Source organism: Trifolium pratense, linkage group LG3 (genome assembly GCF_020283565.1).
Source record: "Trifolium pratense cultivar HEN17-A07 linkage group LG3, ARS_RC_1.1, whole genome shotgun sequence".
In the NCBI taxonomy this organism is placed as follows: Eukaryota; Viridiplantae; Streptophyta; class Magnoliopsida; order Fabales; family Fabaceae; genus Trifolium; species Trifolium pratense.
The window spans coordinates 36222209-36238294 of NC_060061.1; the positions used below are offsets into that span (position 1 = coordinate 36222209).

Here is a 16086-nt window from a genome sequence, read left to right on the forward strand (position 1 = left end):
TATAGTCTAATCACTAAATTTTCACTATGTTAATGTTACTACTTCACTTGAACTCAACAACCAGGGATTCCTATCTTTTCGTTTCACTGTCTTCAGTTTCTTAACACAACAACCACACCACTTACCTCGCCGGAGACTCAACAAAATGGAAGAACTTCCGGTGCCGGAAGTACAAATAAACGGTGGAGCAACAACTGCAACACTAAACCCTTCTGAACCTCACGGATCGAAGCGCCAACGAAGACCAAGCGTCCGATTAGGCGACATCGGAGACCAACCCTCAGATTCCCACTCTCGCCGCACCACAAAACCATGGCGATTCGGCATCAGCAACAACATCTCAGGTAAACCCTCAAAGACTCGTCCTCTCACCAATTTAACTTCCGTTTCCGATTTCGACGAAACACAAGAAGGCGAAGAAGAAGAAGACATAGAAGCCAACACCGATGGAGTAATCATTGGTAGCTGGAAAGTTAAAAAAGGTTCGAAAAGACCTCGATCGAATTGGATTTCTTCACGAATCGATAAAGGCGAAGAAACTGTTGATAATGATAATGATAATGATGATGTTTATGAAGATTTTGAAGGTGATAATTCGGGTAGATCAATTCATTCTTCAGAGAATTTGGGGGATTTTGATGTTAGGGATAGAAATGAAGATGGTGGAAGAGGTAGTTGTGGTGAAGATGGTGTTAGAATTTGGCTTAATGGATTAGGTTTAGGTCGTTATGCACCTGTTTTTCAAATTCATGAAGTTGATGATGAAGTTTTACCTTTGTTAACACTTGAGGATCTTAAAGATATGGGTGTTAATGCTGTTGGTTCTAGAAGGAAATTGTATTGTGCAATTCAAAAGCTTGGGAAGGGATTCTCTTAAGTTTCTTTTTTTGGTTTTTTTTGTTTTTTTTTTGTTTTCACCACTAGTATCCGGCTCACTGGGTTTTAGAGTCAGTTCTGGCATCAAGTGATTCTAGTCCCCTCCTGATCACAGTTCCGCAGATCAAACTGTGGTCCTCCCTACAAAGCCGGTTTTTGTTGTAACCTTATAGTCATATCATGTCAAGGTGCCGAGTTCAAATTATCTCGGAAACAGAATGGTTGTAAAATAATCATTAGTGTTTTATATTCATATAATGTACTACTAGTAGTTTGGGAAAATTGCCAACATTGCAAAATTAATATTAATGCAATTCATATCTTAACTCTTACATAACTTGTTTTAGGCTTTTTTGGAATGGTCAAGTTCTTTTGAGTTTAATTCTAGGTGTATGTAACATTTATGAGTGAAGGGAATGTATGTTATATGAGGAAGAAATTGTTGAAGAGTTGTTTGTTTGATTTCTCCATTTGGTAAGAAATGATTAATGTTGAATGTGGCTATATCTTTTCTGGTTTTGTTGGTTTCATTTGTATTTATGGGTGTGATGTTATTGTTCACAAGAGGAAGTTATCATAGCAGAGGAATCATTACAAGAATTAAAAGCCATTTTTGTTTTAACATATAGTGTTACTTTTGACTTATTTCTTTTAGCCTCTATTTTGTGGTTTTCATTACTGTGATGATCCTGTTTAACAACATGAGAAATTCTACTTTGTTTAGTTTATGTGTTTGGGTGTTGACTATTGCATAACATTTTCTTCTTAGTTCTATGGAGAGTGTATTTCCATTTTTGGTAATGTTGGTAACTTGGTACTTTAATTAAATCATATGATAAAATACTAATGACTAATGAGGACTAAAAAAAACACACTAATTTTTAAAATGTGGAGACTAAACAAATAAAATATTTATACTAACAAAAATCAAATTTTGTCAATCTTACATAAATTCAAAACATTATTCAATCCTAAAATCTGTTATACCATTTTACTTTTGTTAGGTAGCAATAGGATGCATACATACCATGAAATCAAAAACTTCATTCTAGTTGAATTCTCTTTGACAGTAACCAAGAAGATATAGGCCAAGGCAATAAACATTTCCTGAAACTAAGAACTGCATTTATATTATCTTAAGGTGCTGTATGCTATGTTAATTCATCATATATATATATATATAGTAGCAATTGATATGAGAAGAGTGAAGGTCTAGCATGTAAGATAAGGGACAGTCAACAAGCCTGGGATACCTGCCTGCTAATAAACCAAACAAGGGACTTGACTTAATAATTCATATACTGTATGATATATATGATCATAGAATTATATATACAAATTAAGTCCCATGTAATGGTTTTTAGCTAGGCAAGTCATCCTTGGCTGCAAGACATGACTCTTTATCTACATACAAGGCCTCTCTCTTCCTCTTGACTAATTTCATCTCAATCTCTCTTCTTCAGATGATAAAACAGTGAATGCATACTTCCCTTATTTATAGGATATATACATAAACCATATATGCAGTAATTCTCATAAAAATAACACTTTAATAATGGTATATGCTGACATATATAGTCATAGTTATCACGTATTAAATGTTATACATTGGCCTCATTCATAATTTCTTACTTTGCTACATTACATCATATTTGCTGCCAGAGAATTAAAGATATTGTATTAATGAATGAAGAATATGTTCTTATAAGAACTTAATTAGAGAGGGACCATTGATCCATTCAGTTACATGCTAAGTGTTGCTCTTTTAGGCCATTGTAGCCGTTGACAATATAGCATGTCAACTGCATGGTCCTGCAAAGAGTTAATTTGTGTGTTGATGATGAACCAATTTGCAATCGAATCTGTTCAGTTTCAAATACACCCGTTTCTCAAACTCATCAAATTTTCAATCTTCTATACTCGATTGTTATGTTTTGTCTTTAATGATATATATATACATTTTCACTTTTTAAGTTACTTTCATACTATCAGAAAGGGATGCCGTCAAGATTTTGAGAATTTGGAGAAATTGAATAGTAAAAAATTTCAAGAGCTTTAAATAGAGTAAAATCTAGAAGGAAACATTTTGATAAAAGATATAGTAAAATGACTACAATTGGTGCTTTTAAATAGAGTCATAAGAGGATTAACTAACTAACAAACTACCTAATAACACATTAACAAATTATCTGTCAAAAAAAAAAAAAAAAAAAACTAACAAACTAATCACCATTATTCTTAACAGATCCAACGTTATCAATAGTCTCTTAAACTCTTTGTTTAAAAATTTTGATTTTCTAAGAGAATCAAGAGACAATTAGTGACAACTAAAACATTGAGTTCAAGTGGTTGATGAACTTCGTCTAGGATGAATTATTCGGGAGAATCCGAATTCGATTCCTAGCGGGAAAAATTCTTGATCAGATTTTACTTATCTCATTATCGAACTCTGTATTATCGGGGGCCCTTCCATTGTGAACCAGAGAGTTAAAAAGAAAAACAGCTAATGGCATCTTTTCTTTTGTATATTGTGTCCTAAAGTTTATACTATATACATCATTCATGCAAAAAAATTCACAATAAACCGATAATTTATCGGTATTCAATAAAAATATATAAATCGTTAATTTTGTCGGGTCTCAATATCATATCAAATAATTTTAGATTTGTGAAATTTTTTGAACGATGATTTATATGATATAAACTTTCAACTCAACCGTAAATTTTATAAAATTTATATTCTTTAAAACATTATTGGGCGATGTAAGATTATTCAAATGTTACACCGATATAACAATATAGCTACAAACTTTTATTGAAGCCAAAATCTTTGTAAAAAAAAAAATCAACTGATGTACTATAATCTTATTCATTTGTGATGTAATAGTGCTTATTAATTAAGTCACAAAATTCACTGAGTTTATTATCTTGTAAAAAAAAAATTCATTGAGTTTATAACTAATCATCATTTTCACTCTTTCACGCTAGCTAGCGGGTTGTTTTTTACTTTTTTTTTTTCTTTCTAAAACCACCCCTCAACACAGTTTTTTTTTTTTTAATTTAAATAAGTGGTTATCCACATATATTAGCTTCTTCGTTTTTTTTTGTTTTTTAAGTTGTCGTCGTGTTAGTGCGGCGTTTGTTGATTTTTCGATTTAGTACGGTATTTCGTTGATTCAAATTGACATATTCACCTCAACTCATTACAAATCTGATGAAGATTTGGATGTCAACGTTGCATAACCGGGAGTATGAATATTTCGATTACTTTTATTTTGTGATATTTGTAGGCACTTTCATGATGCCGTTATATGCCATTAACCTAGCTGCTACACAATTGTTTATAGATTCACCTTTTTCCGTTTTTAACGATCTTTAATTTATAATAATCAATGTATGTTTCAAGAAGGAATGAATATCTATTTTTACTATAAAAAAAAGTCAGAGAATATGTATATGAGCAAAAATATAGATTTAAGGGACAAAATATATAATTTAGTCTAATATTCCTCTTCAACAAAAATTTAGTCTAATATTTATCTAGTACAGTACCATATAAGATTTGCTCTAACAATATAAGTAAATCCATTAAATGGACACATTATGTCATAAATTTGTAATATATGAGTTTTACCTTCAATAAGTTGTAATTATACTATATGAAAATACACCAATTATAATTTTTGATGTGATTGAAATAAATAAAAAATAAGAAAACAACATCGTATCTAATCTAAGTCTTATACAAATACAATGTTAAACGTACATTTTACATAGGAGAATTAATACTTAGGCAACCAAGATGTGTGGTCATCGATATATATATGTTGATATGACCATTCTCCACATAATCCAACTTTAAATTGTAAGCTTCAGTAGCAAGTGTTTACATACCAATATATACCATAACCGTTAGAATTGCATCCTTTAACACTATTTACAACATTGTCTCTATTACAGGCGGAAATTTGATATGTGGTGGGAGTGTTTGGAGTACCTAGAGTAACAACAGATCAATTATATGTTCAACCTCAAGTGGTAGCCTGCCCTCCTACCATATTTGGACCAGATACATGGGGATCCATTTCTACTCCTCCACTAAGCCAAGTATAGATTTTGATGCCACTTGTTGGTTGGAGTTCGGATGAGCGTCATGAAGACAATCATCAAGAGACATGACATGACACCATAAGGAGCCGGTAAATTTCAACGAATAATTAAAATTTCACACAGAGTAAAAATTTGAAATTAGTTTGTAAAAACTGATATCCATCGATGTACAAGTCGAGTTTGTAAGAAAGAGTTACGTTGAATATAAAAATTAGGACATCGAGTTGGAAAGAGTGTACAAAATGTGTTGCTACTAGCTAGCTAGCACTCATCCGTGCATTTTAACATTATGAACAAATTAATCATAACTCCGCGCGCATGCATGACAAATATTGGTATTTGGAAGATATTCACCAAAGCTCATATGGCTTGGTTTGAAATCAACAACTTCATCAAACTCATATGGTGGTTCACTATATGTAATGAGTAACTTATATGATGATATGAGAAGAGTGAAGGTCTAGCATGTAAGACAAGAGACAGTCACAAAGCCTAGGACTACCCGCCTGCTGATAATTCCAAACAAGGGACTTTACTTAAATCATATGTATATGATCATAGAATGAATATATACAAATTAAGTCCCTTGTAATGGTTCTTAGCCAGGCAAGCCATCCTTGGCTTATAAGACATGACTCTTCATCTACATACAAGGCCTCTCTCTTCCTAGTTAATTAGCTCCAATCTCTCTCAACCTTCTTCATCTTATGTTAAACAGTGTATGCCAACTTCCCCTATTTATAGCCTCCATCATACACTATAATTAAAAGAGATTAATGAAATAGCAGGAATATGTTAATTCTTATAAGAACTTAATTGGAGGGACCATGGATCCATTCATACATGAACCAATATTAACATAATGCTGCTAAGTGTTGCTCTTCTAGGCCCATTGTGATAACAGTTGACAATATGGCAAGTCAACATGCCTGGTCCTGCATGAGTTTATGTGTGTTGTTAATAACCAATTTGAGATGGAAGAATCAGTTCGGTTTGAAATTCATCAGTACTCTTTCTCAAACTCATCAAATTATTTATCAATTTTCTATACTCGATTGTTATGTTTTGTCTTGTAATGATAAACATTTTCTACTTAATTGTGTCTGTCACGCAATTATAGCTCTCAGTCATCCGATCGATCTAAGTGTATGCGACATTTTTTTTTCCACCACCAGTATCCGGTCCATTTGACCGCCTAATTTGGTTCGAGTGTCAGTTTTGTAATCAAGTGGTTTCAGCCCCTTCCGATCGCAGTTGCAGGTGATTGAACTGTGATTCTCCCTACCAAATCTAGCGTCCTTAACCACTTGACCAACTAACTATCGATGTATGCGACATATTTTAATCAAAATTGTACTCTGCAAAATTATATTGTACTTAATATCTCTGTAGAAAATTTGCATTTTCTTTAAATGTGTTATTATCATTGCATATCAGTGGGCTTCCCCCGTGGGTAATTAGGTTGTTTTGTCTTTCAGCTTTTAGTTCCCGATTATACCCAAAACAAAATGTGGTACCAAAAAAGAAAATGTGGTGCCAATTTTCCTTTTTTAATGATTCAAATTCCTATTTTTATCACAAAATGAAGGAATATATCCTTTGTAAAGTCATAAAGATTAGTGATAAGAGTTTAATTATAAAATTATTTCACTGCTTATTTATTTTTTTTGTAGCATTTTTTTAATTTATAAAATTTGAAAATATTTAATGTTTGACTCTCACAACATAACCAACTAAAGTTTGAATTTTGGATATAAGAGATATCATATTAAGTGTCCGACATATCTCTAACATGATTGATTATCTTTTAGTAGAGAACTGATGAAAAAGAAAAATATGTACTATACTCTTTGGGGCATTAGTAAATGAATTAAATATTAATGGGTGAATAAATTTCTTTTTAAAAAAATACTAATTAGTGTACTTGGCCACTTGGGGCATTAGTAAAGGAACTAAATATGATAAAATTATCTTAAAATTTATGTAATCAACCTTTTAAAATATTTTAAAAAAAATTAATACAAATGAACACATTATGTCATATTTTTTCTTATTTCTTATAAATTAGTAGAATAGAGGGAGTACTATACCCTAACTAACAGGATAAAATCAGTCAAATGAACACATTATGTCATATACTAGTAGTAGTATTTTGTATTATACGCACTAATTCCTAAGTTTGACCTTCAATAAGTCGTAATTTAATTTATTCCCCCAATTATTAAGAATAGAAGATTTTTTATAATGAAAAATACAATATTTTATAGAAAAGTCAACCAGTTAGGTGGAGTTGTTTGATAATTGTGGTCACTCGCAATTTTCAATTGTTTGGATTGTAAATTACGGAAATGTTATTAGAAATTAACATGCATGTAGTATGTATATATTGTTCCAAGCTTCCCCGTTAAGAAAGTATATGTATAGTAAGGATTGACTACGATCTTCACATTCTTTTATGTCAAATTAAATAACTTGCTTCTATCCGAATACGATAGAGTTGAGAATATTGGATTGGATATGCCATATATTTGGGTACTTCCTCGTGCCTCTTATTGTCCCCACTTTCCCATGAATATTGTTCCCTTTATATGCATATTTCATGAAGTATATATCGCAATTGCAACATGGTATTAGAGCCGATTAAATATGACAATGTAAAAAGTGGATTCTTAATATGTTAGGAGTAAAAGTGAGTGTTGATCGAATTAGTATTGCAGTGCCACATCCGTGCACATTATCAAGGTTTTTGGATTGTTTTAGACATATTTATCTTATGAGCTACTCTTAGTTAATACACCTTCGATGTGTCTCATAATGTGTGTGAATTTCTCCGATAAATTTTTTTAAAAATATTATATATCCACTTACAAAAATAAGGATACAAATTCGTTGCAGTACTTTTTAACACAAATCGAATGATTCAGATTAATGCAGTTATAAATTACTTAAGCAATCTAAGCCACACATTTTAAATCGGGCGGATGTAATGTAAAACTGTGTGAAAACGGACTCTAGGAACTCTGTTTTCCAAAAAATAACACAATAGTATGAGTACTTTGAGAAATGGTGAATTTCTAGCAGGACCATGCGGTTGACTTGCAATATTGTCAACTCCCACCACAATGGCCTAGAAGAGCAACACTTAGCATGTTAATGAATGGATCAATGGTCCCTCCAATTAAGTTCTTATAAGAACATATTCTTAACTCTTTAATTCTCTAGCATGCAATGCAGCAAATATGATATAATGTAGAAAGCTAGAAATTAAATCATGAATGAGGCCATATAACACATTTAATTCGTGATAAAAAAGGAGTATATCGGCATATGCCTATAAAGTGATGCTTTTATGTGAACTATATATAAAGAAGTTGGCATTCAGTGTTTAACATCATCAGATGAAGAGAGGTAGAGATGATGAAGCTTGTAAAGAGAAAGAGAGGGTCTTGTATGTAGATGAAGAGTCATGTTTAATAGCCAAGGATGACTTGCCTAGCTAGAACCATTACTTGGGACTTAAGTAAGTCCCCTGTTCGGTTTATTAGTAGGCAGGTATCCTAGGCTTGTTGACTGTCTCTTGTCTTACATGTTAGACTTTCACTTTTCCTATATCATATCATTATTATCTATTATTATTAGTTTCTTGCTATGTATGATTAATCTCTATATTGCATACATATATATTGTTTTGATGTTTACATTGAACCACATATTCAAATGAAACATGCATATGCTCTCTGTTAATTGAATAATTTGGACTTTACAGTTTGAGGAGTGTAGCAACCAACAAGATGGTATATGGACCCTTATTGTCTGCTGCGAAAAACACATGTAGTTTTTTTTTTATCTCAATCGTTGATCGGAGATTAGAAGCTCTCGAGCTACACAATCAATAAATTAATTAGAAACAAGTGCATCATGGTTTTAAATTGGATGGCCTGCGCATTTAAGCAATTACAAAAGGAATTTAAATTGATGGAATATATATGTTGACCTGACTTTTGTGAGGTTATAACTTGAAGTGATTAGAAATAATAGTCGGCGTAGATATCCGTTAAAGTTGTAGTTGGGGGTATTTGCAAGCACTTCGATACTTAAATCAGTATGAGAACAAAAAGTGTGAGAGGTATACTTGAGATGTTGGTGAGGTGCACCTTTTATAGGTAGTGGTTAGGAGTCCTTGGGGGCATTGACGAAAGGTCGTCAATATCGAGCTCCAACAACCATTATGAGCCATAGGTGCATTATGGTTTTGGGAAATCTCGGAGGTTAGGGTTATCCCAAAAAGTTTCGAGGCCCTGAATGAATTAGATAAAGAGATTCTTTGAAGGTAAAAAAATTAGTAAAACTAATATGTTTTTTATTTTATATTTTTTTTATGCTTCAAAATAAGATCGCTGATTAAAAGTTAGCTAAAATTAGTAAGATCGCTGATTAAAAATTAGTAAAACTAATATGTTTTTTATTTTATATTTCTTTTATGCTTCAAAAATAAGATCGCTGAAAAGTTAGCTACTTGTAAGCAAATTAATGATTTTTTTTGGTAAACCAAAGGTATCATCTGCGCGCACTTGAGGTAACTGAGATCCATTTAAGGGGTTGACCTCTCCCAACAAATGATTCTCCATACGCACCGACAAGGGATCGAACCCGGAACCAAATGGTTAAGGGGCCTAAGTATCTACCACTTGTGTCACACTATGTTGGTAAGCAAATTAATGATTTGAGCCTTTAATAAAAAAAATACAAAAATCAATGAAAAAAAATACAAAAATGCAATAGGTAGGAGTAAGACTCGAACCCACAAACACCTATGTCATTGGCTATATTATTTTATTTCTCACATTAACTAATATTTAAATATTTTCAACAAATATTTTAAAATATCGAAGAAATCGGAAATTTGAGGCCCATTAATTTTTAGACCCTTTATGTGTTGTGGCAAGTGTGAGTTAAGTCTCACACTGCTTAGAAAAGTGGGAGGACCCATAAACCTAACACCTTAAGGTTTTGAGTAAGAGTGTGGTGTCCAACTCATTTTGTAGAGTTGTTATTAGACCCAATGTGAATGATCCTCCCGGCTGCCCCCTCGTGATGATCCAACAATATGAAGGGTTGTGTTTCCCTTGTCGAGGGTCGTTCTTTTCAGAGTTGACTGTTGAGGTACTCTATTGGAAGGAATCTCAAGGATGTTGGACCGGAACTTGGCGTGCCAGACCACCATGCTTTGGGCCTTATGTATTGAAAATTTTGAGTTTTGGGCTAGTGTAGAACAAGAGGAGTAGAAGGAAAAATAGAGAATTCTTTCACCTCTTTTGAGAGTGTTTTTGTAGAAAATAATAAATAAATACTTATAATTAATTTATTTGTAATATTAATTTATTTTTTTAACGAATAATATGAAATATATTATAACAACATAGAATGGATATGGATAGTTTATCTAAAATCCTCCTCTAATACAAATTTTGAATTTTTCAAAGTATGTATTCTATTGGAAGAAATCTTAAGGAGGATAGAAAATATTTTATAATATGTGAAATTTGTAAATGTGTTAAATTAAAATTAGTATAAAGAATCCGTTAATCTGTGGAAAGAAAAGAAAAATCCATTAAAAAGTGTGAAGTACCCGCTACGTATGAAAAGCATATGGATGTATCATCATGCATGAGCCATATTTCCAGCGTGCACGTTGTGAGACTGTGGCTGTAAAGTTTGAACACGAGAAAGTCAGCAACTACTACTAGCTAGGAGGAAAAGAAGCCAAAAAAGATTGCATGAGATTATGATTTCGGAAGAGAATAAGTGTGAATGAAGACCCAAGAAAAATACTACATAATTTTTTTTTTTTTTTACAGAGACTTCATATTTTAATTGATAAAAAATAAAATACTTTAGTATAGTATAATTAGGGGACTAAAGGAGGTTATCATTTGACTTGGTAAAATTGGATGCCAAATGTATCAATGGAGTTAGATTGTAAGATAGTGTAGTTTATTATACATACTTGATATTTCTAATAACCAAACTGAGTCCGACAATATTTTGAATAATCGTATATTGTTTATTATCAATTATCTAATCTTTAAAATAATTTTTTTTGAAAGGAACATCGCATATAATATGCAAAAGTTTGGTTCGAATTTTGGACACTCTAATTATTCGAAATTTCTAACCACTGAATTTTTATAGTAAACCACTAGTCTACTATGCCAAAAGAAAAACCTTTGGATAAATTTTGTTATGCTACAAACAAATTTTATTGAACATACTCTAACAAATTTTGTTATGCTACAAACAAAGTTTATATGCTAGTCACAAATTTTTTAATTAATACCATCTTGTATTTTTTCTACATTAGATTCAAACTTTAAATTATCCACTTTTCCACAGGTAAATTGCGAGCGAAATGTCAAATATCCCCCTAAAATTTTAAAATTCGCTAAATATCCAATAAAATTTGGAAATAGGCAAGTACCCCATGAAATTGTAAAACATCAATTAAATTGTTCATCTGTTCTGTTTACTCAGTCTATTTTGATGACGTGACTGCTAATGTTAACTATATACGTGACATCTGCCAACGTGACACCACATCACATGCGAGGAGTAATAATTGATCAAGATACACATCACAAAGGGATAATTAACTAAAATTTGCAAAATTAATGGTTAAATTTCAAAAATAGAGTTAGAGAGAGGGCCAGAGGGGATAAATAATAAAAAATTGTTTTTATTTTTTATAATTAGACGCCAAAATCATTTATGACATGCTAAATAGCAGCTGTAGACCACCAAACACAAACGGCTGGCTTGGCGCTAAGCAGAAAGATGCAGTGGCGCCGGCGGGAATCAAGTAAACAAACGCGAGTGTATTTCACGCTCCAAATCGTTAATTACATTGTATTGCGTGGCGTTTTTCATCGCTGTCAGCAAGGCTGGGGTCGGGTCTCACTCTTCACACTCTCCTCTCTCTTTCTCTCTCTCTCTCAATCACAATCTCACACACCCCCTCCTAACTCCTTCATTGAAGAAAAAACCTACTCAAAACCGTTGTTTCTATTTCTACAGCGCAACTACCTAAACAAACAAATCAGAGTAGTAGTAATAGTAGTACTTCATTTCTCTTCTCAATTCCAGCCACCATAGAAGAACAGAACCACCCACCATGAAGGAATCAACAACAACAACAACAACAGACCCAATAACAACTTGCATCAACCTCACCAATTCACTCTTAAACCACGAAATCCCCACCGTCCATCACTTAAAATCCAAATGGTCAATCTTCAAACTCAAACTCACCACACTCCAAACTCATCTCACAGATTTCTCAACCGACTATTCCAACACCTCAACCACAAACCCCCTCTCTCTCCACCTACTCCAATCCATCACTCAAACCCTAAACGACGCCGTTTCACTCTCTCAACACTGTAAATCTCACTCCCCCGATTTACCCCTAGGTAAACTCCAAACTCAAAGCCAACTCGATTCTCTCATCGCCACTCTCCACCGCCACGTCACTGACTGCGATGTTCTGTTTCGTAGTGGCCTTCTCCTCGAAACTCCCGCTTTCTCTAAACGTGAAGCTGTTCGATCTCTTTCTAGAAACCTCATCGCACGGTTACAAATCGGGTCGTCTGATTCACGCGCTACCGCGATTGACTCGCTTTTATCACTTCTAAATGAAGATGATAAGAATGTTACTATAGCTGTTGCGCAGGGTGTAGTTCCGGTGCTGGTTAGGTTACTCGATTCGCCGTCGTCTTCTGATATGAAGGAGAAAATTGTTGCATCAATTTCTAGAGTCTCCGTGGTGGAAAGTGGAAAAAACAACCTACTCGCGGAGGGGTTGTTGTTGCTTAATCATTTGCTTAGGGTTTTGGATTCGGGAAGTGGTTTAGCTATAGAGAAAGCTTGTATTGCGCTTCAGGCGTTGAGTTTTACTAGAGATAATGCTAGAGCGATTGGATCTAGAGGTGGAATTTCGTCTCTCTTAGGGATTTGTCAAGGTGGGACGCCTGGTTCGCAAGCTTCTGCGGCCGCGGTTTTGAGGAATTTGGCAAAATTTAATGAAATTAGAGAGAATTTCGCGGAGGAGAATGCGGTTGTTGTTTTATTAGGGTTGGCTTCTTCTGGAACGGTGTTGGCGCAAGAGAATGCCATTGGTTGTGTGGCGAATTTGATTTCGGAGGATGATAGTATGAGGGTTTTGGCTTTTAAAGAAGGTGGAGTTGAGTGTTTGAAGAATTTCTGGGATTCGGCTCCTGTGATTCCAAGTCTTGAAGTTGGTGTTGAAATGTTGAGGTATTTGGCTATGACTGGTCCAATTGGTGAAGTTCTTGTTGCAGAAGGGTTTGTTGGGAGGGTAATGGGAGTGTTGAATTGTGATGTTTTAACGGTGAGGATTGCAGCTGCGCGAGCGGTTTATGCTATGGGTTTGAATGGTGGTAGCAAAACGAAAAAGGAAATGGGGGAATGTGGGTGTGTTCCTTTTTTGATTAAGATGTTGGACGGGAAAGGTGCCGAGGAGAAAGAGTCTGCTGCAATGGCATTGTCGGTGTTACTGCAACATCCTTTCAATAGAAGGATTTTTCGTAAGGACGATAAGGGAATAGTTAGTGCAGTTCATCTGTTGAACCCTTCTTTGGTTAATTTGGATAAGAAATACCCTGTTTCGTTGTTGGTTTCGCTTTTGCATTCTAAGACTTGTCGGAAACAAATGGTGGCTGTGGGGGCTTGTGTATATACGCAGAAGCTTGTTGAATTGGACGTTCCAGGTTCAAAAAAATTGTTAGACGGACTTGGTCGTGGTAAGATATGGGGAGTTTTTGCAAGACCCTAAAGATCATGGTACATGAACTAGAACAAACGATGATTTTTCACTGAATCTGTATGTATGATATGATATAGGTGTGTTCAGTTTTTTGTTTCTTTATCTTTTTTTCCTTTTTCTAATTATTGTAATTAGTAATAATTGATGCTTATTTCTCCTATATGTGGAGGTGAGTTTTGTCAAATGATTTAATTAATGGGAACTTGTGTTTATGTTTAGGAGCATCATAAAAATTGTACTAGTATAGTTTATACTAGTTAATTATTCATTGCAAACATGATTTTGTTATGCTGCTTTTACTTGTGCAATTGAATATCAATGGCATGCTGCTATTTTCAATGTAGCTTTCCTGCATTATCTTCAGATATAGTATTATATTATCTAACATTCTAACATGCTGCTAGAACAGAATAGGATGGGAATGGGATAGATTTTCAATGCACATTGTCAAGAACAAATGCAATAGTAGGAAAGGATCGCGAATAGAATAGCAATAGTAAAAAAACATATCATAGTTGTAATGAATGAATTGGATTGATGAAGTTTTATTTCATTTTACTGTTTTTTATTAAAAAATACATGATACTATCGATCAATTCAATCATAAGATAGAAGATAACGCCTTGTGTTCTTTCATAGGATTGATTCTGTGTTAGCCGGTAGACACGGGCTCTGGCTATGAGCCTGTGACTTCTGTTTGCATATTGATGTTCTCCAGAACAACAACAATCCTTGATTTGAGATGAGTTGAAGAAACTGACCTAATCTGCGTTCAACAAATCATAAATTCTTAACATGTTAGTGGAAATCCCAGGTTTCTCATCCTATTTTCACGTATTTGGCAGAACCATGTGTGAATGATCATTTCAATAAATATACCCCTATTTGCTTTTTTTAGGTGTTGCTTTCTTGGTCAATTATTTATCATGGTTTACATTTCTTTCATGTCTGCATCATACTTAAAATAAAATAAAAAAACTGATTTCATGAAATAAATAAATACATGTTTCTTTGGTTTTGCCTCATTAGTGTAGGATTACATTATTGCAAGTGTTTGCTAGTTGCAATTGCAACTATGAGATTTTCATTGATCAATGGCTTTTTGGTTGATGGTGACATAATTGCTTGCGAGTGCCATGTGCATTTGTTCTTGAGCATGTGCATATGGGTCTAAGAATTGCCCAAATTGCAGTCTTGTTGTTGTCTGTTGCTATAACATATTAGGACCTACCTTAATATTTTTCCCACGATTCTCAATACTCCTGGGCTTGTCCTTTTAGTCTTTAAACTATTTTCTGTTGAAGACCCCTGCGATTGAATGCATGAATTAAATTTCTTTTGCTGCGTTGTCATTATTAACTCCCAATATATATTGAAAACCAGTACTAGTATATGTATGTGTGATGACAGCTGTACGTGGGGAATCTTCAAATCTTTGGAACAGTTCTGTAATATAGAAAATATAGATAGTTGTTTAGCCAGCCAAAAATGTACACTTCTCTAGAATTTCAGTCTTCTGCATATGCCAACTGTATCACTCAAATGGAATAAGAAAACCTTGTTCTCCTTAGTCCTTACTATTATTAGTATAATGGAAGTTGCTTTGCCTTCATGGAAATGAATTTTCCATATTGAAATTTGGTAGATAAGTTACCAACAATAGATTGATCTATGTAGTAAGTGATTTGCGCATTTAAAAAGTAGTTAGGACTTAGGATATGACTTTTAGACATAGAGAAAAATTTGGTTGCGAGCGGAGAACTCATCTTTATGTGGTAATCTTTGAATGACCATTAAGGGATACAAGTCATATTTCACTCAAATCAATGAGTTAAGCTAGTTGAGTTAAGGGTTAAGGAGCAGTAGGTCCAGGGTTCAAGTCTTGACAAAGGAGAAAAAAATTAGCATTGTAATACTAACATTAACATTGCTTATAAATAAAAACATAATGTTTGTTTTTAGATAATTTTGTTATGTGTGGCAGATATATTTATATCTTTTTATGATAAATTTAGAGTTGTACACTATTATGTAAGGTCAGGAAAAAATCACCAACCTCATTGATTTATAATTAAATTTACATATAACATGTATATTTATTTCTCCCTTATTTAGGGAAACAAATAAGCTTCAATGAAAATGTGTGAATTATAAGATATTTTATAGAGACCAGCCGACACAATTGTTAGGTAAAGCAATTATTCTTGACAAAACAAAAATAAAAAATAAAAATGATTATCAGGTAAAATAATCTAATGATT

The 16086-nt window shown here is 33.4% G+C and overlaps 2 protein-coding genes across 2 annotated transcripts; both read left to right on the forward strand.

Annotated features, from left to right (window-relative positions):
- LOC123917984 lies at window positions 1-1380 on the forward strand. The gene has a single exon (XM_045969909.1). The coding sequence runs from the start codon at window positions 146-148 to the stop codon at window positions 875-877; it is 732 nt and encodes a 243-aa protein (XP_045825865.1). The 5' UTR covers window positions 1-145; the 3' UTR covers window positions 878-1380.
- A 10514-nt stretch (window positions 1381-11894) lies between these two features.
- LOC123917985 lies at window positions 11895-14049 on the forward strand. Its single transcript, XM_045969910.1, has one exon. The coding sequence runs from the start codon at window positions 12155-12157 to the stop codon at window positions 13832-13834; it is 1680 nt and encodes a 559-aa protein (XP_045825866.1). The 5' UTR covers window positions 11895-12154; the 3' UTR covers window positions 13835-14049.
- Window positions 14050-16086: the final 2037 nt, after the last annotated feature.

Coding starts and splice junctions, on each gene's coding strand:
- LOC123917985 (XM_045969910.1), top strand. CDS start 12,155: ATGAAGGAATCAACAACAACAACAACAACAGACCCAATAACAACTTGC.
- LOC123917984 (XM_045969909.1), top strand. CDS start 146: ATGGAAGAACTTCCGGTGCCGGAAGTACAAATAAACGGTGGAGCAACA.